The sequence below is a fragment of the Scyliorhinus canicula genome, chromosome 19, assembly GCF_902713615.1.
Source record: "Scyliorhinus canicula chromosome 19, sScyCan1.1, whole genome shotgun sequence".
NCBI lineage: Eukaryota > Metazoa > Chordata > Chondrichthyes > Carcharhiniformes > Scyliorhinidae > Scyliorhinus > Scyliorhinus canicula.
Genome location: NC_052164.1, coordinates 3,966,844 through 3,993,031, shown reverse-complemented (window position 1 = coordinate 3,993,031; position 26,188 = coordinate 3,966,844). Strand labels below are relative to the sequence as shown.

The 26,188-nt window shown below is 45.3% G+C and overlaps 1 protein-coding gene across 8 annotated transcripts in view; it reads left to right on the top strand.

Annotated features, from left to right (window-relative positions):
* The first annotated feature begins 22,542 nt into the window (after positions 1–22,542).
* Positions 22,543–26,188, top strand: part of LOC119954314 (coatomer subunit zeta-1-like) — a 35,321-nt gene continuing 31,675 nt past the window's right edge. For 3 of the 8 annotated variants that reach the window (XM_038779432.1, XM_038779434.1, XM_038779435.1), the window contains exon 1: positions 22,546–22,707. In XM_038779432.1, the coding sequence (XP_038635360.1) occupies positions 22,621–22,707 (87 nt within the window). In that variant the 5' untranslated portion in view covers positions 22,546–22,620. Of the gene's footprint in view, positions 22,713–26,188 lie in introns of all 8 variants that reach the window. The other 5 variants (XM_038779439.1, XM_038779438.1, XM_038779440.1 and 2 more) reach the window with 4 other exon arrangements.

Genomic DNA, 26,188 nt, shown 5'->3' with positions numbered 1-26,188 from the left:
GTTTGTGTCAGACTACTGCTTAACATGGCAGCCTTTGTAAAAAAAACCCTGCTCAGCTTAAAGCTCCAAGCAGACTACCACCCTATATCAAACTGCCTGCTACAGACCTGGCAACTCCCATTAATGACATAATCTTTATCCGACTCAGATCGCCTGACCTGCTCACCTAAGTCTAAACACAATTGGGTGGATTCTCCGCCATCGGGGTGCTCCGTTTTGCCGGCAGCCCGGGGGTTTCCCGACAACATGGGGCTGCCCCACAATGGGAAACCCCATTGACCTGCCGGCGTAACGGAGCATCCCGCCAGCGGGGTGAACCTGAAATGTGGCATGGCGGGATGGAGATCCAGCCCAATGTTTCAAATGATCTATTCCATTAGGCCTCTATTTGCAAACAAATACCTGGTCAGAATGAATGATCTCACTTTTACCACATCTTAATTGCACTTTTTTTGCAGACATAATGAAAATGAAATGAAAATCGCTTATTGTCACGAGTAGGCTTCAATGAAGTTACTGTGAAAAGCCCCTAGTCGCCACATTCTGCCGCCTGTCCGGGGAGGCTGGTACGGGAATCGAACCGTGCTGCTGGCCTGCTTGGTCTGCTTTAAAAGCCAGCGATTTAGCTGAGTGAGCTAAACCAGCCCCTACCACCCAACTGTAGGTTAAACCAGGAGTTTTAAAAAATAATACTGCAACAGATATGTATAGTTTAACGCAGACTTTTACTAACATTACTGCAATATATAAAAAATTCCTACATTCATCACACCTCCCCTAAACAAAATGAATATGCAAAGATGGCTTCATTTTCCAAAACCTTTTAATGTTAAACACTGCACATTACTGAACACCACTAATATTATATAAGGTACATATCTTATTATATTTAGGCATGCAAATTTGAATATTAGTACAATCCATTTCAGTCTTTGTTTTCCAACTTCAAATATTCAATCTTTCTTCCATCTCAAAGTCGTGATAAAGCATCTTCAATCACATTTTCTCTTCCTGATACATATATAATTTGCAACTTAAATTGTTCCAGCAATAAACTCCACCTAAACAGTCTTGCATTCTGATCTTTAAACTGCTCCAGAAACATTAATGGATATGGTCTGTGCACAATTGTCTCGATAAATTGTCAGCAACATAAATGTCAAAATGTTGCAATGTCAATACCAACTCAATTTCTTCTTTTCGATGATTGAACATTTCATTTGATGAACATTTAGTGTTCTGGTAAAAAATAACCAACAGTTCTTTCTACCCTTTCGTCATCTTCTTGTAACAGTACAGCACCAACGCCGACATTGCTTGCTTCATTTGCCACCTTAAATTGCTTGCCATAATTTGGTGTCACTAACACTGATGCGGTGGTTAACACAGTTTTCAGATTGTCAAATGTCTCCTGACATTCTGACGCCCAATGAAATTTCCTGTGCTTTTTCAGAAGTTCAGTCGGTGGAGCAACCACACTGCTGAAATTTGGCACATGCCCAGAAATCTCAAAACGTCCCATCTCGTGACGGTATTGGGAACTCCCCAACAGCTTTCATTTTCGTGCTCTTTCCAAGGGCCTCCTTCTGCACTGTAAATTCTGTGGGGCAATCTGACCATATCCAATAGTGCGACATAAGAATGTGACTTGGGTTTTCGCAAATTCACTCACAGCAAGCCAACTTCTTCGATTGAACAAGTCCATTGAATGTTCCAAATGCTCCTTCCACGTGTAATGAACGTCACCAGATCGTCGATTGGGCAGCATGGTAGCACAGTGGTTAACGCAGTTGCTTCACAGCTCCAGGTTCGATTATTGGCTTGGGTCACTGTCTGTGTGGAGTCTGCACGTTCTCCCCGTGTCTCCGTCGGTTTCCTCCGGGTGCTCCGGTTTCCTCCCACAGTCCAAAAATGTGCGGGTTAGGTGGATTGGCCATGATAAATTGCCCTTAGTGTCAAAAAGGTTGGGTAGGGTTATTGGGTTACGGGGATAGGGTGGAGGTGTGGGGATATGGCGTAGGGTGGGGGTTGGGCTTGGGTAGGGTGCTCTTTCCAAGGGCCTCCTTCTGCACTGTAAATTCTATGATGTAAACTGTACAATGCTTTAATCCCGAAATGACTTTGTTGGTTAGCTTTTGGAACGTGCTGCTGGCAAATGGCAAAACTTTAAACTGATACTGACCATTTGGCTTCCTTGGCACTTTCTGATAAACGTACTTGCCGGTAACCTTTATTTATTTTATTATTTAAATACCAAAGGTGGGAGCATAGACTGTGTTTCTTCTGAGCTGATTCGAGCCGAAGACCTCGCGAACCAGCGCCACTTACCTCAGTGTGGTCAACCTCATGTGGGAGCACGGACTGTATTTCTGCTGTACCCCATCCCAGGCTGGGATCTGCCTATTCTCCCCAATCCTCCCACCCTCCAGCTTCACTGGAGTCTCCCAGCTCAGGCACCAATCAATCCACAGTGTCCCACCCTCCTGTGTCGCTATCCTCCTCCTCCCGCTGTGTCCCTTGCTCTCTCTTCCCTTCCTTGCCTCATTCCTCCGCGTACCACCCTCGGGAGAGAGTATATTGTTCCACCTCGCTCTTCCCCTAACCCCCCCCCCACATAATCTATTACCAATCAACTTCAACACGACAAAGCCCACACTGGAGTGGCCCTGATGGCCACTCCACCTACGCCGGTGGCTGCCCAGAGCCACCTCTGCAGGGGTGCACCCCTTCGGCCTCCACCAGTCCCGAACCCTACCACCCTTCTGGTTGCTAACCAGGAAACTGGGGATTAAGTGCTACACTCACCCCGCCATCACCATAGAGGCATGTGTTCAGCTCCCCTGGTGCTCCAGCCTCTGCTTTCCTTACAGTACCTGCGCTGACTTTTCCACTCACTGGCGGACTTTCATTAACCCCCTTTTTCACGACCATTTTTTGCCCAAGCTTGGACATTTCTCCTCTCTGTGCCTTCTTACAGCTTTTTCAGCTTCTGTTGCCCCTGGGACCGGGCGTTAAAACCCCAAAATTTCTATTCCCGAGCGGGAGCCCTCCAGTGTGCGACTGCCTCCCGCCCGCCGTCACCGGACGTCCCCCACTGGAGGGCCTTCTATGGAGAGTTCTCCCGCACACTCCTGGGGACCTGGGGTGGAGGGTGTTGCATGCAGCAGTGCCGTACAATCACCAATTGCACTGGTTCATGGACTCCCAAGAAAACACTTCAGCCTCCTGCTCCTGATCTAAGCGCACCCGGTATGGATAGGGGCAGGGAAGGTGGCAGACCTCCTTGTGAACCTGCTCCTGGCCCAGGTGAAGCTCGGCATTTATAGGTCCAGGCAGCGGACGACCGAGGGGGTCCTCCAACCAGACTGTCTGCCCCTCTTTTTCGGCTACATTTGCGGCCGGATAGCTTTAGAAAGGGAGCATGCAGTGTTCACGGACACCATCGAGGCTTTCTGCGCCCAGTGGGCACCATGGGGTTGGGGGACTTTATTGACCCCTTTAATTGCACTCTCATTTGATGTTTTTAATTGCACTCTCATTTGATGTTTTTAAGTTTCCGTTGATCTTTGTTACATTCGGGGCAGTGCCCCTAATCGGAGCGGCCTTTTTGTTTTGTCCCTAAGTGTGTTTCCTTTCTTCAATTTTGATCTCAAAAGAGTGGCCAATCCACCTAACAAAATTTGGCAGGAGCTAGGGAATGTGGACAGGGAGCAGCTGTTTAAGGTTAAATCCACATTTGAAATAGATAGATAGAATAGTACAGCACAGAACAGGCCCTTCGGCCCTCGATGTTGTGCCGAGCAATGATCACCCTACTCAAGTCAACGTAATCCACCCTATACCAGTAACCCAACAACCCCCCCCCCCCCCCATTAACCTTATTTTTTTAGGACACTAAGGGCAATTTAGCATAGCCAATCCACCTAACCCGCACATCTTTGGACTGTGGGAGGAAACCGGAGCACCCGGAGGAAACCCACGCAGACACGGGGAGGATGTGCAGACTCCACACAGACAGTGATCCAGCCGGGAATCGAACCTGGGACCCTGGAGCTGTGAAGCATTTATGCTAACCACCATGCTACCGTGCTGCCCTGAATGTGGGAGTCTTTTAAGGAAAGGTTGATTGGAGTGCAGGGCAGACATGTCCCTGTGAAAATGAGGGATAGAAATGGCAAGATTAGGGAATGATGGATGACGGGTGGAATTGTGAGACTAGCTAAAATGAAAAAGGAAGCATACATAAGATCGAGGCAACTCAAAACTGATGAAGCTTTGGAGGAATATAGGGAAAGTAGGACGAATCTCAAACGTGCAATAGAGGGCTAAAAGGGGTCATGAAATATCTTTGGCTAACAGGGTTAAGGAAACTCCCAAAGCCTTTTATTCATACATAAGGAGCAAGAGGGTAACTAGAGAAAGGATAAAAGAGGGAATGTATGCGTGGGGTCAGAGGAAATGGGTGAGATTCTTAATGAGTACTTTGCATCGGTATTCACCAAGGAGAGGGACAAGACGGATGTTGAGGCTAGGGATGGATGTTTAAATACTCTAGGTCAAGTTGTCATACGGAAGGGGGAAATTTTGGGTATTCTAAAAGACATTAAGGTGGACAAGTCCCCAGGACCGGATGGGATCTATCCCAGGTTACTGAGGGAAGCGAGGGTCGAAATAGCTGGGGCCTTGACAGATATCTCTGCAGCATCCTTGAGCACGGGTGAGGTCCCAGAGGACTGGAGAATTGCTAATGTTGTCCCTTTGTTTAAGAAGGGTAGCAGGGATAATCCAGGGAATTATAGACCTGTGAGCTTGACGTCAGTGGTAGGCAAACTGTTGGAGAAGATACTGAGGGATAGGATCTATTCACATTTGGAAGAAAATAGACTTATCAGTGATAGGCAGCATGGTTTTGTGCAGGGAAGGTCATGTCTTACAAACCTAATAGGACTCTTTGAGGAAGTGACAAAGTTAATTGATGAGGAAAGGGCTGGAGATGTCATATACATGGACTTCAGTAAGGCGTTTGATAAAGTTTCCCATGGCAGGTTGATGGAAAAAGTGAAGTCGTATGGGGTTCAGGATATACTAGCTAGATGGATAAAGAACTGGCTGGGCAACAGGAGACAGAGAGTAGTGGTGGAAGGGAGTGTCTCAAAATGGAGAAGGGTGACTAGTGGTGTTCCACAGGGATCCGTGCTCGGACCACTGTTGTTTGTGATATACATCAATGACTTGGAGGAAGGTATAGATGGTCTGATTAGCAAGTTTGCAGATGATACTAAGATTGGTGGAGTTGCAGATAGCGAGGAGGACTGTCAGAGAATACAGCAAAATATAGATAGATTGGAGAGTTGGGCAGAGAAATGGCAGATGGAGTTCAATCCAGGCAAATGCGAGGTGATGCATTTTGGAAGATCTAATTCAAGAGCAGACTATATGGTCAATGGAAGAGTCCAGGGGAAAATTGATGTACAGAGAGATCTGGGAGTTCAGGTCCATTGTACCCTGAAGGTGGCAACACAGGTTGATAGAGTGGTCAAGAAGGCATACAGCATGCTTGCCTTCATCGGACGGGGTATTGAGTACAAGAGTCGGCAGGTCATGTTACAGTTGTATCGGACTTTGGTTAGGCCACATTTGGAATACTGCGTGCAGTTCTGGTCACCACATTACCAGAAGGATGTGGATGCTTTAGAGAGGGTGCAGAGGAGGTTCACCAGGATGTTGCCTGGTATGGAGGGTGCTAGCTATGAAGAAAGGTTGAGTAGATTAGGATTGTTTTTGTTGGAAAGATGGAGGTTGAGGGGGGACCTGATTGAGGTCTACAAAATTAGGAAAGGTATGGACAGGGTGGATAGTAACAAGCTTTTCCCAAGAGTGGGGGTGTCAGTTACAAGGGGTCACGATTTCCAAGTGAGAGGGGGAAAGTTTAAGGGAGATGTGCGTGGAAAGTTTTTTACGCAGAGGGTGGTGGGTGCCTGGAACGCTTTACCAGCGGAGGTGGTAGAGGCGGGCACGATAGCATCATTTAAGATGCATCTAGACAGGTATATGAATGGGCAGGAACAGAGGGAAGTAGACCTTGGAAAATAGGAGACAGGTTTAGATAAAGGATCTGGATCGGTGCAGGCTGGGAGGGCTGAAGGGCCTGTTCCTGTGCTGTAATTTCCTTTGTTCTTTGTTCTTGAATCTAACTTTAGGTGTTACCCTTCCAGGCACAGAAACATTACATTAAATCCACTTAAAGCTATACCTTATTTCTGATGTTTGCCAGCACAATTATAAATCTTACTTTTCCTAACAAATGAACATAGACGATTAAAAGAAAAAAACAACAAAATACCTGTGAGCCTTTCAAGAAAAGAAGAGATGATTTCCCAATGATATTTTGGAAGGACTGTCTACTTTCTGTAGGCAGAGGTAAGAAAGTCACACTTCTCTCTGATAGGGGCTGCTCCGCTCAGGGCAATGGGAAGAATTTCTGATGTTGATTCAAGGCAGCACCATCTTCTGTAATGGGACAAATTTCAGCAATGAAATGAAGACAAATTTCCTGTAGAGAAATAACGAGGAGGCAATATAGATGTACAGGATTCTGCAACTTCAGAAGTGCTTCTGTGCTGACATACAGCACCAGAGGGAAGAAGACTTGCAGCTAATACTGGCTTAACGTTCAGGCCTGGAAGATACAAACACTTTGGCAATATGATCCTCTGTGGACTCTGACATGAAATCAGACAAGGTATTTTCTCTGGACAATGGGAGATAGAGTAGGTTCAGTGGAACAAAGATGTGAATGTTGCTCAGGCACTAAAAACACAGCTAGCTGACAAAAGACAACAGTGGTTTCATCTGGCAGGATAGAGCTTGGAAAACTGGACCACGCTCTAAGGCCTCGTCCCCCAACAGATCACTCAGCGTGACATTACTTCTGGCTCATCACTTTCTTCTGGATAGAGCCAATACAGGTGGCGCAGATCTTCTGCAGATTGCCACGGTCCGCTGCACTGCCTTCTGCACCCCCTAACTCTGGTCTAATTTCATGAAGAACTGAGAGATTCATAACCTCCAACCGGGGTCGAGTGGATGATGTCTCGGCGAAAGAGATAACTTGCTACTGATTAAATAAAGCTCAGCTGCTGCGGACTGACTTTCCACTGCTTTGAAATAAACGTTTGAAGAATTACATTGAGTTGTTCAGATGCTGTTTTTTCTAGGATCCTGAGAAATATGCCGAAATCACCACTTAATAAGGCTGTGTGTTCACTGTAGACAACAAAGAAAGAGTCGACGATACGTTGTACCTTGTAACAAAGAGAAGCAATAATCCTGTTTTTACGGAAGGTCTGTGCCACCTGGGCCTTGTAATTCGATGTCTGATAGATGAAGGGGTATTGACTGAAGCCAGTTGAGATCATCGGCTAATAATGTATTTTGACATTGAGTCTCCATTGCTGCCTCCACATTCTGAGATGATCCTTCTTATCTGTAGACTCTAGGCATGGTTTTTGGTTGCAGGACAGACTATAGTCATACTCTGGTACTTGCTTTACACTTATTTGTATTTGTACTACATATAAACTACATGGGGCAGCATGGTAGCATAGTGGTTAGCACAATTGCTTCACAGCTCCAGGGTCCCAGGTTCGATTCCGGCTTGGGTCACTGTATGTGCGGAGTCTGCACATCCTCCCTGTGTGTGCGTGGGTTTCCTCTGGGAGCTCCGGGTTCCTCCCACAGTCCAAAGATGTGCAGGTTAGGTGGATTGGCCATGTTAAATTGTCCTTAGTGTCCAAAATTGCCCTTAGTGTTGGGTGGGGTTACTGGGTTATGGGGATAGGGTGGAGGTGTGGGCTTGGGTAGGATGCCCTTTCCAAGATCCGGGGCAGACTCGATGGGCCGAATGGACTCCTTCTGCACTGTAAATTCTATGTAATTCTATGAAATAAACAGGTTACAGTGTAGGCAAGTTGCTATCACATAATAATAATCTTTATTATTGTCACAAGTAGGCTTACATTAACATTGCAATGAAGTTACTGTGAAAATACTCTCGTCGCCACATTCCGGCGCCTGTTCAGGTACACAGTGAGAATTCAGAATGTCCAATTTACCTAACAAGCACGTCTTTCAGGACTTGTGGGAGGAAACTGGAGCATATGACTGACCGACGTCAGTGACACATTATCATGTATGTCTTACATTAGCACATCCCATCTGTAAATCCTTTATACTACAATCACAACTCAGAAGTGAGCATGTTATCCAGTGAAATCCAGCTGTGCAAGAGAGCTCGTCTATAATAGGCATCCCTCAGCCAATGCTGGTAATCTACCTCATTGCCGTGAGCTTGTTCTGCAAGCTTTTATCAAAAATAATTACACTTCAGAAGTAGTTAACTGGCTGTTTAAAAAAAAAAGCATTGAATGAAATGAAATGAAATGAAAATGAAAATGAAATGAAATGAATGAAAATTTATTGTCACGAGTAGGCTACAATGAAGTTACTGTGAAAAGCCCCTAGTCGCCACATTCCGGCGCCTGTCCAGGGAGGCTGGTACAGGAATTGAACCGTGCTGCTGGCCTGCTTGGTCTGCTTTAAAAGCCAGCGATTTAGCTGAGTGAGCTAAACCAGCCCCTATTGGGAATTTTAAGGACGTGATAAACCAGTTCATCATATAAATAGGTTCCAATAGAGGAAATTGAGCATGCGTTGTTAACTCCAGCCGGTCTGGCAGAGATTGGTTGCCTCAATGACTAGAAGGCTCCCAATTATTGGCTGTAATTTACAGTTGGAGCATCAATGCATCGTAATTAAAAGGCATTGATTCTGTTTGAGTTGTAATTATTTGAAATGGCATGCCTCCCTTTGACTTGTTTCTTCATGAAGAAATAGAACAGCATTGTCGCTCTGCAATGCGTCATTTCAATGGGAGCAACAAGTGGACTGTTGCTTGGCAACCCACTAAGTAGGTAGGAGGGCTTTCTTGGAATCCCAGTATTTACAGTAAGGTTTTACCTCAAGATCAGACTCTGCACAATTCGCAGCATCAACTGGGAGGATGAAAAAAGGACTTGTGTTTCTACAGTATCTTCCTCTGTAGTCTCTAAGGAACTATCTTTGGCCTCCATCCTGTTTCTCATCCATATGCTGCCACTCATCTGACAACAACTCACTTCAGAGAGTTGTGAACACTGCCCAGTCCATCACACAAACCTGCCTCCCATCCAATGCCTCCATTTACACCTCCTGGGGAAAGCGGGCAGCATAATCAAAGACCCCTCCCACCCGGCTTACTCACTCTTCCAACTTCTTCCATCAGGCAGGAGATACAGAACATAGAATTTACAGTGCAGAAGGAGGCCATTTGGCCCATCAAGCCTGCACCAGCCCTTGGAAAGAACACCCCATTTAAGCCCAGAACTCCACCCCGTACCTGTAACCCAGCAACCCCACCCAACCCCTTTGGACACTAAAGGCAATTTAGCATGGCCAATCCACCTAACCTGCACATCTTTGGACTGTGGGAGGAAACCAGAGCACTCGGAGGAAACCCACGCACACACGGGGAGAATGTGCAGACTCCGCACAGACAGTGACCCAACCGGGAATCGAACCTGGGACCCTTGAGCTATGAAGCGACAATGTTAACCACTGTGCTACCGTGCCGCCTCAGAAGTCTGAGAACACGCATGAACAGACTCAAAAACAGCTTCTTCCCCGCTGTTACCAGACTCCTAAATGACCCTCTTATGGACTGACCTCATTAACACTACACCCTGTATGCTTCATCCGATGGCAGTGTTTAGGGGCTGGTTTAGCTCACTCGGCTAAATCACTGGCTTTTAAAGCAGACCAAGCAGGCCAGCAGCACGGTTCGATTCCCGTACCAGCCTCCCCGGACAGGCGCCGGAATGTGGCGACTAGGGGCTTTTCACAGTAACTTCATTGAAGCCTACTCGTGACAATAAGCGATTTTCATTCATTTCATTATCTGGTTACATTGTATACCTTGTGTTGCCCTATTATGTATTTTCTTTTATTCCTTTTTCTTCCCATGCACTTAATGATCTGTTGAGCTGCTAACAGAAAAATACTTTTCACTGTACCTCGGTACACGTGACAATAAACAAATCCAATCCAATCTTGCCGGTTTTGTATGCTGATAATACCCAGTTCTATCTCACCATCACCTTGATCCCCCCTCCACTGACTTGAAATTGTCGCGTTGCTTCCCCATCATTAATCAATGCCCTTATCTCAGTTCACCTGCTTCTGAAACCTTCATCCATGCCTTTGTTACTTCTAGATTTGACTATTCCAATGCACAGGCTACCTCTGGGATCCCCTTCAGCTATTCACCCTCTCAAATCTCTGCATTCCCTGAATTCTGGCTCCTTCAGCATCCCTGATTTTAATCGCTCCACCGTTGGTGGCTGTGCCTTCAGGTGCCAAGGCCTGAAGCTCTGGAATTTCCTGCTAAAACCTCTCCACCTCTTGTTCCTCCTTTAAGATGCAGCTTAAATCTCCCTCTTTGACCAAGCCTATCTATCCTAATCTCTCCTTATGTGGCTCTATGGCACATTCTGTTTGGTAAGTTCCCGTGCAGAGCATTGGGATGCTTTACTATGCTACAGGTGCTGTATAAATAAGGGTTATTGTTAATGTTGATTCATTGATAATACTGATCAGGTCTGGGGAGAACACCTGGGTCCCTCTTCAAAATTCTGGCATGGAATTTGTACATCAACGGGGCTTAGTTTATCATTACATCAGAAAAATGGCACGTCAGACAGGATGCATTTCCGCAGTATTGCCCCCTGTGTGTGAGGCTAGTCTTTATGTTCAAATCAGTGAATCTGCCATCTTCAGACTTGGAGAGTGAGCCTTGACTGACTTGGTGCAATTCACTTCCTTGGTTTCAAGTTCCTGCTCCAAGTGTAATATATATTCTGATTAACCAAGTTGAATGTTCAGCACACTGAATAGAGAGAAGCTATTGCAGAATTCCATTCAGATTCAACAGGGTTTGAAAATATTATCCTTTATATGTAAAATCTGGATTTGTGTTCCATGTTTTGTTCAGACTAAATCATTATATAAATAAGTAAGATGACTACAGTATTGAGGTCTGCCAACAATCTGTTTCTATTTGAATTTTATAGAACCCTGAGCCACGTTGATACTTGTTACAGTAATTTTGTTCACATCATGTACATCAGTGCTGATGAGTGGAGAGCTCTTTCCAACCTTGCTACCTATCATTAATATTAAGCACTGCCCTGGCAAGAGCACCAAACCTTTTCTGAATGTCTCTCCTTGTTCACGCATAATCCCACAATACATAGAGTTCATAGTTCATAGAATTTACAGTGCAGAAGGAGGCCATTCGGCCCATCGAGTCTGCACCGGCTCTTGGAAAGAGCACCCTACCCAAGCCCACAACACCACCCTATCTCCATAACCCAGTGTTTACCGTAAGATTTCTGCAGCTCATGGGAAGTAACAGATGAACCGTGGTTGGACACCCCACACGACACAATAGATGCCAGATGCAACGACAAACAGGTTCCACAGATTTCTGAAAAAGACATTTGTCACATTATGAGCCACCCAATCTCACTGAAATTTCATTTTTCTCAAGTTTTCCAATCTCCACACTTGAAGATCACGCCTTGGATTTCTCTCCAAAAGATCCTCCCACTCGGATGTCCTCAGCAATGATCCATATTGCAAGGTTTCAAATTGCCTTCTGAGATTCTTTTTCCCGGATCTCTGAGTACATTCAAACTTTACCCTTCACGCACAACTTCGGATCTTCGGCTGTGCCAAGCAGAACACCACTCATCCAAAGAGTTTCCCTTGTCCCGGCAGCCAACAGCACGGAGTCACCAACCTTCAGCTGCCATCTTGGATTCTTCAGGCCTTCTCTTGAGCCTACTTTGCTCATAGCCTGCAGTTCTTTCTTTAATTTGTACCCTATGACTCTGCTCCTTTCTTTTAACTTAACTTAAAGGGACCTATTTCAGTCCTCTATCTTTTATCCCTTGCTTGGAATTTCCTTTTGGGACCTCTTGCTTTCCGCCTCTCTGGTTTGAGGTTTTCCCCCTCCTCCTGTTGTATCTTCCTCTCTGAGACATCTAGCCGGTGCTCTGGATCAGGTAATCTTTTTTTTTATTACAAATTTACAGTATCCAATTATTATTTTTTCCCAATTAAAGGACAATTTAGCATGGCCAATCCATCTATCCTGCATATTTTAGGGGTTGTGGGGGTGAAACCCATGCAGACATGGGGAGAATGCGCAAACTCCACACAGACAGTGACCCAGGGCCAGGATTGAACCTGGGTCCTCGACGCCGTGAGGCAGTAGTGCTAACCACTGCATCACCGTGCTGCCCTCTGTGTTAGGTAATCTGACCTGCATTTTGTAGTCTGGAAACTAAGTTGAGGTTTCATCACAAAGCTACTGGAAAAGATTTACTCTAACTCAAGCCTGTCATTATTTACTGACCTCCTCATTGACCAGCAGTAAACCTTCCCTCGTGCCACCCCATATGTTTAAACACATCACACTGAGGAGTAAAGCTGAGGACCAATGGGAGAGGGTTGGCAGGTCAAAATGTCCATCATAACCACTTCTTATCATCGCCACCATGGCTCTTCTACCTGGCTTTGGTCTCCCACGGTGACAGCGGGCCCTTTTAAGCCACTTCTTGACTGGCCTTGGTCTCTGTGCAGCCGCCCAACATCAATCTAAACAATGACTCATGTTGTCGAGGAGAGTCTGCTGATTAAACTTGAAGGCTGACTTAAAGAACTCCATCTAGCCACTGACACGGCTATTGATTGGCTCCTGACTATGTATATGCTAAATAAATAAATGAAATTCTCATGAATCTATACTGTATCTTTTAAAAGCCAATTATCGTTCCCGAGGTGCAGTGCACAGAACTTAATGTGATGCACCACAATGGTCTGATCAAGGCCTTGATTAAAATATGTCATCAGAAAGGAAGCGATCGTATTTATGTATTTTAAAAACGTATCCCTTCACAGGATGTGAGCATTGCTGGCTGGGCCAGCATTTATTGGCCATCCCTAATTGTCCTTGAGAAGGTTGTGATGAGCTTCTTGAAATGAAAAATGAAATGAAAATCGCTTATTGTCACGAGTAGGCTTCAATTAAGTTACTATGAAAAGCCCCTAGTCGCCTGTCCGGGGAGGCTGGTACGGGAATCGAACCGTGCTGCTGGCCTGCTTGGTCTGCTTTAAAAGCCAGCGATTTAGCCCAGTGTGCTAACCAGCCCCTAATGTTGCAGTTCATGTGGTGTAGGTACAACTACAATGCAGTTAGGGAGGGAGTATCAGGGTTCTGACTCAGTGACATTGAGGTAATGATGATATATTTCCAAGTCAGGATGGTGAGTGACTTGGGAAAAAAATTGAAGGTGTTAGTATGTGTGATGAATGTGATAAATTGTTATATTTTTTGCAAGAATGTTATTTAAACCTGGGGTAAGATGCATACAGACAGTATGACTGCAAAAGCTGCAATTAAAGTGTTGTACAAGTGAGATAATCATTGATTTGCAAGTGAAGTATTCTGCTAATAGATTTTGAGAACTATTTACTTGTTTACTGATAGCTAGCTAGCTAGATATTGTTTAGCTTTGAAGGATCCCTAGGGATAGATAATTTATGAGGGGTATTGTGTTTGGTCCTAGCTTAATAAGTCAAGGAACATCTTGTACGAAGAGATCAAGGGAAGCCCAATGCTTCAGGTACAGATGATGTAGTTAATAGGAGGAGCCAGGTCTGTTTGAAAAGACGGTTGGTCCCAGAACTCTTATCTGAACAGAGGTGTTTCAGTTTGGTCCTGAAAGGTTCTCTCTCCAAAGATTCTGCAAAGAGAAAGCAAGTACAAAGAACAAAGAACAATACAGCACAGAAACTGGCCCTTCGGCCCTCCAAGCCTGTACCAGTCATGATACCACCCTTGGCCAAAACCCTCAGCCCTTCCTAGTGCCGTATCCCTCTATACCCATCCTATCCTGGTAGTGTGGTGACCAGGATTGAGCACAATATTCCAAGTGTGGCGTTACCAAGGTTCTATGCAACTGTAGGATGACTTGCCAGTTTTTATACTCGATGCCCCATCCAATGAAGGCAAGTATTCTGTATGCTTTCTTGACTACCTTGTCCACTTGTGTTGCCACTTTCATAGATCTGTGGACCTGCACGCCCAGATCTCTCTGACTTTCTAGATTCCAAAGAGTTTTGCCACTGACAGGATATTTCCCCTCTATGTTAGACCTACCAAAATGCATTACCTCACATTTGTCTGGATTAAACTCCATTTGCCTTTTCTCTGCCCAAGCCTCCAGCCTTCAATGTCCTCCTGTATCCTCTGACAATTCTCCATAACCTTGGTGTCATCAGCGAACTTACTAATCAGACAAGCAGGTATACAATTAACAGTGCAGAAGGAGGCCATTCGGCCCATTTAGTCAGCACCAGCCCTTGGAAAGAGGACGCTATTTAAGCCCACACCTCCACCCTATCCCTGTAACCCAGTAACCTCACCTAACCTTTTGGACACCAAGGGGCAACTTAGCATGGCCAATCCATCTAACCTGCACATCTTTGGACTGTGGGAGGAAACCGGAGCACCCGGAGGAAACCCATGCAGACACGGGGAGAATGTGCAGACTCCGCACAGTCACCCGAGGCCGGAATTGAAGCTGGGATCCTGGAGCTGTGAGGCAGCAGTGCTAACCATTGTGCCACACAAATACATTCATCTACACTAGACTTTTAAATGCATGCAGGCAGCGCTTAGGTTCAAACTCAGAGACCACAAGCGGGATTCTCCACGATCGGCGCGATGGCCCAACGCCGGCGTCAAAAACGGCACGAACCACTCCGACGTCGGGCCGACCGGAAGTAGCGGAGTTCTCCGCACTTGCGGGTGCTAGGCCAGCAGCGAAGGGATTGGCGCCCTTCCAGCCGGCGCCAAAGGGACTGTGCGAGTTAGCGCATGCGGAGAACCGCCCTCATGGTTCCGCGCATGTGCAGACCAGCTGGCGTATTCAGGCGCATGCACAGGCGGGTGTCTTCTCTGCGCCGGCCATGGCGGAGCCCTGCAGGGGCCAGCACGGAAGGATAGAGTGCCCCCGCGGCACAGGCTCGCCCGCAGATCGGGGGTCCCAATCATGGGCCAGGCCACCGTGGCCCCCCCCCTCCGGGTCGGATCCCCCCCCCCCCCCCCCCCCCCCCCCCCCGAGGACCGCACCCGCCAACATACCTGCCAGGTCCCGCCGTGGGGGACCATGACAAATCCACATCGGCGGGACTGGCCAAAAGCGGGCCCGGTGAATTGCCGGGGGGGGTGGGACGCTGCCAACGGCCTCCGACTGGCGTGGTGGGATCCCCGCCTGAAAACCGGCGGCGGAGAATACGGCAGCCAGCGGCAGGGCAGGATTCACGCTGACCCCCGGGATTCTCCGACCTGACGGGGAGTCGGAGAATCCCGTCCCACACCTTTACTACACAAGCACTTTAACCATCTAAGCCGCGGTACCAACCTGTCGGCTGCAGTTCTAATAAAGTAGAGACTTTAAACTTTATTCATGAGTGGTATTTGAAATATATTGGTTTGCTCTTTTGGAATATAGTGACAGGTTTAGGAAGTAACTTAAGGTTTTCTCTTTCACTTAAGAGCCGTACCAGCCTCCCCGGACAGGCGCCGGAATGTGGCGACTAGGGGCTTTTCACAGTAACTTAATTGAAGCCTACTCGTGACAATAAGCGATTTTCATTTCATTTCATTTTTCATTTCAAGAAGTGTTGTGACTGTTAACGTAGAACATACAGTGCAGAAGGAGGCCGCATTGACCCACTTAAGCCCTTACTTCCACCCTATCCCCGTAACCCAATAATCCCTCCTAAACTTTTTTTGGTCACTAAGGGAAATTTATCATGGCCAATCCACCTAACCTGCACGTCTTGGGACTGTGGGAGGAAACCGGAGCACCCGGAGGAAACCCACGCAGACACAGGGAGAACATGCAGACTCCGCACAGGCAGTGACCCAAGCCGAGAATCGAACCTGGGACCCTGGCGCTGTGAAGCCACAGTGCTATCCACTTGTGCTACCGTGCTGCCCCTATAAAGTTAACTGTAAAGATATTTCTTTGTTGCTAATGTGGTTAATTCTGTGATTAAATTAAAGTTTGTTTCAACATAAAAGATACCGATTGGTCAGTGTTATCACTCCTGGGGTGCAGCAAATTTCCTCAGAGTTTTGCAAATTGAAAATAGTTGGGTTCTTGTCCAGGATCCTAACAGAAGCACCTTTCATTACCTCAGTCTATCCCAAAGTATTTAGTGGTACTTTCAATGAAGTGTAATCATTGTCATAATGTCAGAATCAGCTGTTGTACAAATGTAAATTTGTGAGGAATATTAAGCCTGTAAATTACACTGTGCAACATTGTGCTCCAAATAGTTAATGGGTTTCCACCAAACCTTTGTCATTTGTTTTAAAAAGCAGTGTTAGTCTATTTCTGTCAAGTGTTCTTCGGACAACTCCCAGACGTTGCTGTGAGCATGGTAACTGACCTGACTGTTTTCTATTGGTCACTTGCACAAAAGTCTCTTACCTCCTGATTTTCTGACTTTTGAATCAGACCACCATATCTGCCCCACCTTGTGAAGTTGCAGACCTCATCACGCACACTGGCAGCTGAAACAACCTCTAAAGGCACGTGAGCTGAATTTGAGTTAAACCCAGCCCTGGGAGATTACAGGTCAGGGTGACTCCATCATGACTGTGACCTTATGAGCTGGAAAGCACAAGGAGTGTAGTCAGCACTGAGAGCAGCGAAAGAGCCAGCGAGTAGTGTTCTGATTTCGGGTGGCAGTGGAGAAGGGTGGGGAACATCCTCGTGGCTAAGGAGCATTTAATCGGAAACAGCTCCACAGCATTTGCTTATCAGAGGCAGAAAAATGGTGAGGGGCTCTTGAAACTGCTGTGGTTTATTCCACAGATTAAAAACCCAGCTGGAGATGAGTGGAATTCCTTTAGATTTTTCATAATAATAATAATCTTTATTGTCACAAGTAGATTTACATTGACACTGCAATTAAGTTACTGTGAAAAGTCCCTAGTCACCACATTCTGGAGCCTGTTCGGGTGCACTGAGGGAGAATTCAGAATGTCCAAATTACCTAACAGCACGTTTTTCAGAACTTGTGGGAGAAAACCCACGCAGACAAGGGGAGAATGTGCAGACTCCACACAGACAGTGACCCAAAACAGGAATCGAACCTGGGACCCTGGAGCTGTGAAGCAACAGTGCTAACCACTATGCTACCGTGCTGCCTGAACATTGCAGGAACAAATTGGTCATCTAATAGGCAATCACCTTGCCTAATTCCACTAAATATTGCAGTGTGTATTATAAATCTTTGAACCCATTTTATGTCAAATCTACGTAAGAATAACTTAAGGAAAGATGTAAATGCGTTAGAAGCAGTTAAGAGAGGGTTTACTAGTTTAATACCAGAAATGGGTAAGTTGTTTTATGAGGAAAGATTGGACAGGCTAGCTTTGTATCCACTAGAGTTTAGAAGAGTAAGTGGTGATTTGATCAAAACCTTCTCGATCCTGAGTGATAAGAATAACAAAAATAAAGAACAAGATGATGCAACCCATAGAGTTTTGTCAGCACAGAGTCTGAGTGTAATGTATGCCAGCAACAGGGAACCTCTTCAAACATTGGTTGTGCCTGTCACTTGAGCTTCAAACAATCATCGGATGTTAACAAATCAAATAAACACAGACAGCATCAGTGCTGCACCCATCCTGGGGTGTCATAAAGCAGAACACGCAAAAATATGAATTAGGAGGAAGAGTAGGCCACTCGGCCCTTCAGCCTTGCTTCCCCCATTCAATAAGATCATGGCTGATTGTAACCTCAACCCCACATTCCTGCCCACCCCGTTAACCTTTTACCCTCTTGTTAATCAACAATCTACCCAGCTTTGCCTTAAAAATATTCAAAATTCTGCTTCCACTGCCTTTTGCGAGAGAATTCCAGAGACTCACAACCCTTTGAGAGAAATGAATTCTCATCACCTCTGTCTTCAATGGGCAAACCTTTATTTTTAAACAGTAACCCCGTAGTTCTAGATTCTCCTACAAGAGGGGACATCCTGTCCATATGCACCCTGTCACTACCCCTCAGGATCGAGAAGGTTTTGATCAAATTACCACTTACTCTTCTAAACTCTAATGGATACAAAGCTAGCCTGTCCAATCTTTCCTCATAAAACAACTTACCCATTTCTGGTATTAAACTAGTAAACCCTCTCTTAACTGCTTCTAACGCATTTACATCTTTCCTTAAATAAGGAGGCCGAAAAGGCGTCGGAATGTGGCAACTAGGGGCTTTTCACAGTAACTTCATTTGAAGCCTACTCGTGACAATAAGCGATTTTCATTTTCAATACTGTACACAATACTCCAGATGTGGTCTCACCTATGCCCTGTATAACTGAAGCATAACCTCCCTACTTCTGTCATCAATTTCCTCCAATAAACAAGAACATTCTATTAGCTTTCCGAATTATTTGCTGTACCTGTGCACTAGCCTTTTGTGATTCATGCACTAAAACACCCAGATCCCTCTGCATCTCACAGCTCTGCAATCTCTCACCGTTTAAATAATATGCTTCCTTTTTATTCTTCCCGCCAAAATGGAAAATTTCACATTTTAAAAAAATAATTTAAAGTGCCCAATTCTTTTTTCCCAATTAGGGGCAATTTAGAGTGGCCAATCCAACTACCCTGCACATCTTTGGATTGTAGGGGTGAGACCCACGCAGAGATGAGGAGAATGAGCAAACTCCACACGGACAGTGACCCGGGGCCGGGATCGAACCCGGCTCCTTGGCCCGGTGAGGTAGCAGTGCTAACCACTGCGCCACCATGCTGCCCGGACAATTTCACATTTACCCACATTATGCTCCACTTGCCAGATCTTTGCCTACTCACTTAAACTATCTAATGTCCCTTTTTCACCTCCTTATGTCCTCTTCACGATGTACTTTCCTACCTATCTTTCTGTCAGCAAATTTTTTTTAAAGTATACTTATTGAAGTTTTATATAATAACAATAAAAAAATAACAATATAACAATATAATAACAATAACAATATAACAAACAATCAACCAACGAAGATCTAAGGGTACAGGTGACACGGTGGCGCAGTGGTTAACACTGCTGCCTCACGGCACCGAGTCCCAGGTCCGTTCCTGGCCCCGGGTCACTGTCCGTGTGGACTTTGCACATTCTCCCCATGACTGTGTTTGGTTGCAGACGGCAATGGGCCTGGTCTAATTCTGGGGAGGGCTATGAACACACATCACCCACCATCTTGCACAACATGCCCAAAAAATATTCAGTAGGGGTGTGGCCCTCAATCCCCTCCGGCAACCCCACAATGCGAATGTTCTGCCTCCTGGATCTATTCTCCAAGTTACTCAGTTTGGCCTTTAATGACTTATTACATTTGACCACCGAAGTAAGATCGGCCTCGAGAGAGGTGATCTGATCACCGTGGCCTGTTATTGCCGCCTCGATGCCTTTAATTGTTGCTCCATGAACCTTGATGGTCTTAGTCGTGCTTTCCAAGACTAAATGAATAGGGGCCAAAGCCTCTTTAATCGACCTTTTCAGATCTACCGCCAAACTGTGTTTCTCTAGTTCACTCGCAAAAATGCTAACGAGATCCTCAGCCGTTAGTGAAGTGGTCAGAAAGAGAACTCACCTCCGCCATCTTACTTCCAGAAGAATCTTGCAAGGTTTCAGAATCCTTCTTAGTTTTGTCTCCCCTGGATATCTCAGGAAAGTTGAAGTATTATTCCACTAAATTATAAGGGTTTTTGAAAAGTAAACTGTTTGTGGCACCAGAAAAGAGGGCAAAACAATCCAGCGAGAGCCACCTCGTACTCGCCCACCCTTTACATCGCGCCACTGGAAGCCTGTCAGCAAATTTAGGGACCATACCTTCAGCCCCGTCTTCCAAGTCATTTATATAAATTGTAAAAAGATGGGGCCCCAGGGCAGCACGGTGGCGTAGTGGTTAGCACTGCTGCCTACGACGCTGAGGACCCGGGTTCGATCCCGGCCCGGGTCACTGTCTGTGTGGAGTTTGAACATTCTCCCCCATGGCTGCATGGGATACTCCTCTCCATCAACTTATTCTCCTGAGGTCCACGTAAATAATCTCCAATCCCTTAAAATAACTCCTAGCTGATCTCTCTCTCCTCTCTGGCTTCTAGCTCCAATCTCCCACCACAACCCATGTCACCTTTGAAGACAATTTGAAGACTAGAATGAGATATTGAAAATAGAGGCATTGCTCAAAACTGGCCAGCGAATATGGGGTTGTTGGATGAATGGGACTTGATGTGAGTTAAATTTTCAACAAGTTTAAATTTAAGGAGGGACATTTAGTAGTCATGGAGTAGTCCGGGAAAGGAGTGCCAAAAAATAGTTTATTTGCAAAAGGAAAGTATTTCCAAGTAACAGTCACAGTCGGGATTCTCGACAGCTTGGCTTCTAACGGGGCGGCTTTTATGGCAATGAATCAAAGCGCCTGCTGATGGGTCTCTGCCCCTGAGTGGGGGAAGCTTGTACTCCACAAGACTCACCAGGAGATTTATCAGGTTATACCTCGCGGGATCTCCGCGGGGGTTATCACAGTGCGTTCGTTTTTAATGTCTAAATTTGTTGTCATTCAGTTGTTGATTATTGTCACATGGCTGACGTCCTTCTCCTCGACATTTCAATAAAACTATATATAGATGAACATAAAGTGCATCATGTATAATTCAGGAGTGCAAAGACCAGATGTAATGAACTATTTTTTGAGCTATGGACAATCTTTATTTCCAGAACATGCCTCATTATTCTGGAATTAACATTTGGACTGATGAATGTTAATAGAAAGTTAAAAGGTCAAAAGGTGGGTAGCACGGTGGCGCAGTGGTTAGCATTACTGCCTCATGGCGCTGAGGTCCCAGGTTCAATCCCAGCTCTGGGTCACTGTCCGTGTGGAGTTTGCACATTCTCCCCGTGTTTGCGTGAGTTTCACCTCCACGACCCAAAGATGTGCAGGTTAGGTGGATTGGCCACGCTAAATTGCCCCTTAATTGGAAAAAATGAATTGGGCACTCTAATTTTATATTTAAACAAAGGTCAAAAGGCAAAAATTGTTATTCATTTCCGTTACATACCAGTGACAGATTTGCTAGGGCAAGTCTTTTTTAATCTTTCAAATTTTTTGTTCCTTATCCAATAGCATCGACTCTCTCGAAGCATTTGCAAACCTTCATGTTCTCACCAAAGGTCCATTCATCATAGGTCAGAAGAGCGGTGGGGAGTCACTGACAGTTTGCTCCTCTCCTCACTCAACATTGACACACAAAATTTACAGTAGAGACAACTGGAGTGGGAACCCTTTCTGAATTGCATCTCTTTAGCTTGGAGTCATGGAAGCTAGCTTTACTGCCCCTACTACTGCCCCATCTTAGACTGGACTGATCCTCCTGGTTGATGGGGTTCAGTAGGAGGTGCAATTATTGACAGTGACATTTGGAAAGGCTTGATTATCAATCCATTATTTTCTATTCCCATTTTTCCACCTCAGCTCCATCCCACACCTGAATGAAACATGGAGCATGTTGTATTCACAATCGATAGATAGATGAGATGCCCAAGTGCAGGTTACGGGGTAGACCATTTGGGACAGAGATGAGGAGAAATTTCTTCACCCAGAGTGGAGAGCCTGTGGAATTTGTTACCACAGAAAGTAGTTGAGTCCAAAACATGGGCGGCAGGGTAGCACTGTTGCTTCATCGCACCAGGTTCCCAAGTTCGATTCCTGCTTGAGTCACTGTCTGTGTGGAGTCTGCAAGTTCTCCCCATGTCCGAGTGGGTTTCCTCCGGGTGCTCCGGTTTCCTCCCACAAGCCCCGAAAGACACGCCGTTAGGTGAATTGGACATTCTGAATTCTTCCTCTGTGTACACGAACAGGTGCCGGAAAGTGGTGACTAGGGGCGTTTCACAGTAACTTCACTGCAGTGTTAATAGAAACTACTTGAAATGAGATGAAAATCGCTTATTGTCACAAGTAGGCTTCAAATGAAGTTACTGTGAAAAGCCCCTAGTCGCCACATTCCGGCGCCTGTTCAGGGAGGCTAGTACAGGAATTGAACCGTGCTACTAGTCTGCTTTAAAAGCCAGCTTTTTAGCCCAGTGTGCTAAACCAGCCCCTGTGATACTTGTGACACTAATAAAGATTATTATTGTATGATTTCAAGAAGCAGTTAGATACAGCACTTAGGGTGAAGAGATAAGGGGGAAAGCGGGGTTAAGCTATTGAGTTGGATGATCAGAATGAATGGCATTCTAACCCCCAAAACACAATTGGAATGGAGAAAAAAAGAGGGAGGAATTTGAGTCCAACCACATGAGAACACGCAATTGCAAGAGCTGGGAGTCATCCAGAATCCCGTCATACACCGTTGCAGCCTAAATAAACCCTCCTATGGCGAGGGAGCCAGTCACAGAGGCTGGGAGTGGAAGCAAGATTTGTCCACGTCGGCACTACCACAACATGGATCCCTCAGCACTGGTACGGTGTGTAACATTTTTCTTCCCCTCTTTAGGTCATGTCAGTATCGGTGGATGGTGCCTGTGGTGAAATTGCATTGTGAGCAAGGTGAAATCAGCATCGCTGAGCAGCCTCTTTCCTCGCCGAATTGGCCAACATTTATTTCGCTGACATTTTTCACATACCAGTTTGCACAGTAGACTCCGGGCAGTGCGCGACTCTGTAACACATCCTAACGAGATTTCTTCCGACCATAATTGTTTGTAAAATAGAACTAAAAGCGAGTTCAGTAAAATGAAACTAAACGGGCTGCCAATTCCTCAATCCCCAGATCGTACGTGTTGTTGGGGGATGGGGGCGGAAACAAAATAAAGAAGGTGTAAAGTTGCAACAGCGTGTGTCAAATGTTCGGATTTTTGATTTGTTGAATGAGTTCGGAAGTTGTGCAAGTTCAGACCAGGCTACTTTTTACTGAAACCCATTCATGTCGATATCGTGTTGAAATGCAAAGTAAACGTCTGGGGGAAAAAAAGAGTTTCATTCCGATCAAAAAAAAATGTGGTTATTCCTGTCTTCCCTTGAGGATCCGCCGTGCAGAGGTCTCCCAAGCCGAAGGTTCTGTCATACACTCAGGCTCTGTAACTGAGAAAAGTCAGTGCATGACAGAACTTTGTTTTGGAAAGACCCCAACTACAAACTAAAACCAAGCGAACTGGCTAAAAACTGCAAACTTCCCAGCTGTTAAACAGAAGGGAATGTTTACTATTATATATAAAGCTTTTTAAAGTAAAATGTTGTTGATAAACGTTTGTTACTTTTATTTTATACGTGTATAAATGAAAAAGTTAACTTGGTGACGTTTGCTACCTGATTTGTGTGTGTGTGTATATATACAGAACATTCGTGGTTACAAAGTTTATTACTATAACAGCTGAGGGTGTTCAGAAGTTTGAATGAAGTTTTTAAATTTTATTCTGAATGTTTTTTTTCTTGTTGAGATATCCGTTTGAATTTCTGATCTGAGTCAATCTGTGATGTGGCGTTAGCAGACACGTGTAGCTTCCGGGCAGTCTGTGTTAGAAGTGTGGGTCGGTGTGAGTTGCAGGTAACGTTGATAATATCGTTAATGAGAGACGCAGTCATTCAAAACAGCATCATATCAGACTTTCAGGACCCAGACATTCTGGCTGTGAAGTGTCTGATGTTTATAAACCTCCTACATAAAAGGGTCCACATCATGAAGCACAGGAAGTGAAAACATTAACTCGTTTAAAAATAAAATGGGCATTTTGGCAGTCTATGCATTTTAATAACTAGCATTTTTATATAGTGCCTTTAAACTTTTTTTTAGCAAACCACCCCATGTCACACTAGCAGTGACACTGGACAAAACAATTGATAGTAAGTCACAAAGGGAGAGATTATGACAGATGACTCAAAGCTTGGGTCACAGGAGGATCTGAAAGAAGGGGAGATGAGCCAAGAGGTTTAGGGAAGAGATTCCAGTGCTTGGTGCCTAGATAGCTGAAGGTTTAGCCACAACGATGAAGGGATTAAAACTGGGGAGGCATCAGAGGCCAGAATTGGAAGAGCACAGGGAATTTTGAAGTCTACGGGGCTGTTTAGCACAGGGTGAAATCGCTGGCTTTGAAAGCAGACCAAGCAGGCCAGCAGCACGGTCCGATTCCTGTAACAGCCTCCCCGGACAGGCGCCGGAATGTGGCGACTAGGGGCTTTTCACATTAACTTCATTTGAAGCCTACTCGTGACAATAAGCGATTTTCTTTCTTTTTTGCAAAGGAGGTTATTAACATAGGGAGAGATTTGAAAACAAGATGAGAGTTTAAAATCTGTGTTTTCAAGACCGTTGCTTCAGCAGCCAGCTGGAGGCAACCCTGCCACACTAGCACCCTGTCAGATAGAGGTGATTGGCAGAGTGTTGGGTTCTGGATGAAAAGAAAGTGGTTTGCTCCAAGTCACTTTGTTTCTCTTGCCCAGAGAGATTAATCTTTGAGAGACATTGACCAGATCACCTTTAACATGTAGATGCTGAGTGACACACTCTATATTTCCAGTGCTTCAAATTTCGAGTATCTGTAAGTTTTAATTTTTTTAATTCTGTAATCGCCACCTTATGACACAGGCAGAACCCTGAGATGTAGTGTCCTAACGTTCCTAGTGCTGTGCAATACTAAGGTCATGTCCGTACGCAATCTATAGGAAAAAGCCTATTCCATAGGCCGGTGCAGACACAATGGGCCAGAGGGTCTCTTTCTGTGCTGTAAAACTCTCTGACTTTATGAAATCCCATCTCGCAGACATGTACAGACTTTGTCATAGTTTTGTAAATGTTGAATGGATCCTGCTGTATAGGAACGGTAGAGTTAGTGTGGTTTATTACATTGCTTATTTCCTTCAGTGATTAACACCCTTTTAGTGGGACGACTGCCTTGTTAAGTCAAATGAAGTCCTTTGTTTTACAATGAGAGCAATATCCATGTGATCCCTGAACATGGGTCTCCCATGTGTGACTGTAAAAGCCTTGTTTGAGTGTTCTGCTAAACTGTCCTTGAGTGAGGATTCATATAACTGTAGATTATCCACATCGGAACAGGAAAAATAAATGTCAGAATGACCTGTTAATCTTTACATCCTGGCCTTCTGGTTAGCTGTGTAACATATGTTATGTCAGTTTTCAGCCAGCCTCTTAAAACAAAGAATTGCTCCCACATTCCGAAAAGACTTGCTTTTCACAACTTCCAAACATCCCAAAGCACTTTACTATTAACTGTTTACTTTAAAGTGTGGGATACAGGACAGGGAACTCTGGATGTGATCAGTACCTTCCCACCAAGAACACTGGGGGGAACTTCCCTTCTCCACTTCAGTTAATGCCATAGAATCTGTCCACCTGTCTGAGAAGGCGGACAGAGCCTCGGTTTCAATGTCAAACCTGAAAGATTGCACCTCAGACAGTGTAGCACTCCCTCAATACTGGGGATGTTGCCCAGATGCTGTGCTCATGTCTTCTGGAGTGAACATGAAGCCATGACCTTTTACTCCGATTTGGGATGGCCACTGCTGTGTACAAGTGGGATCACCACAGAGTCTGCTGATCACCTGAGTAAAGGTTCGGTAAGGAGATGTAATAGCAAGCGTGCACCATACTTCAGTGAAACAGGATAAACCTGCCAAGTGGGCACAGCCAGAAGCTCATGTGCTTCTGGCATCCTGCCCTGTCCCCATTTCCCCCTGCCTTTAACTCTTTCAGTAGTGTTGCTTTGAACTGATTCATTTGTCAACCAGGCCTTGAAAGTTGTGTTTGATTCTTTTGGTGCATTATCCCCTCTCCTTTTCTCCTCTGTCTGTGGAGCGGCTATTAAACATGTTTGCTTTTCATGGTTTAACAGTTCCTGAAGGACACCACCACTGGGAACCTCTCCCTTACTGTATAATTACATCCCATTTATATCACAGAATTTGTGCCATTTTAGGGAGCTAT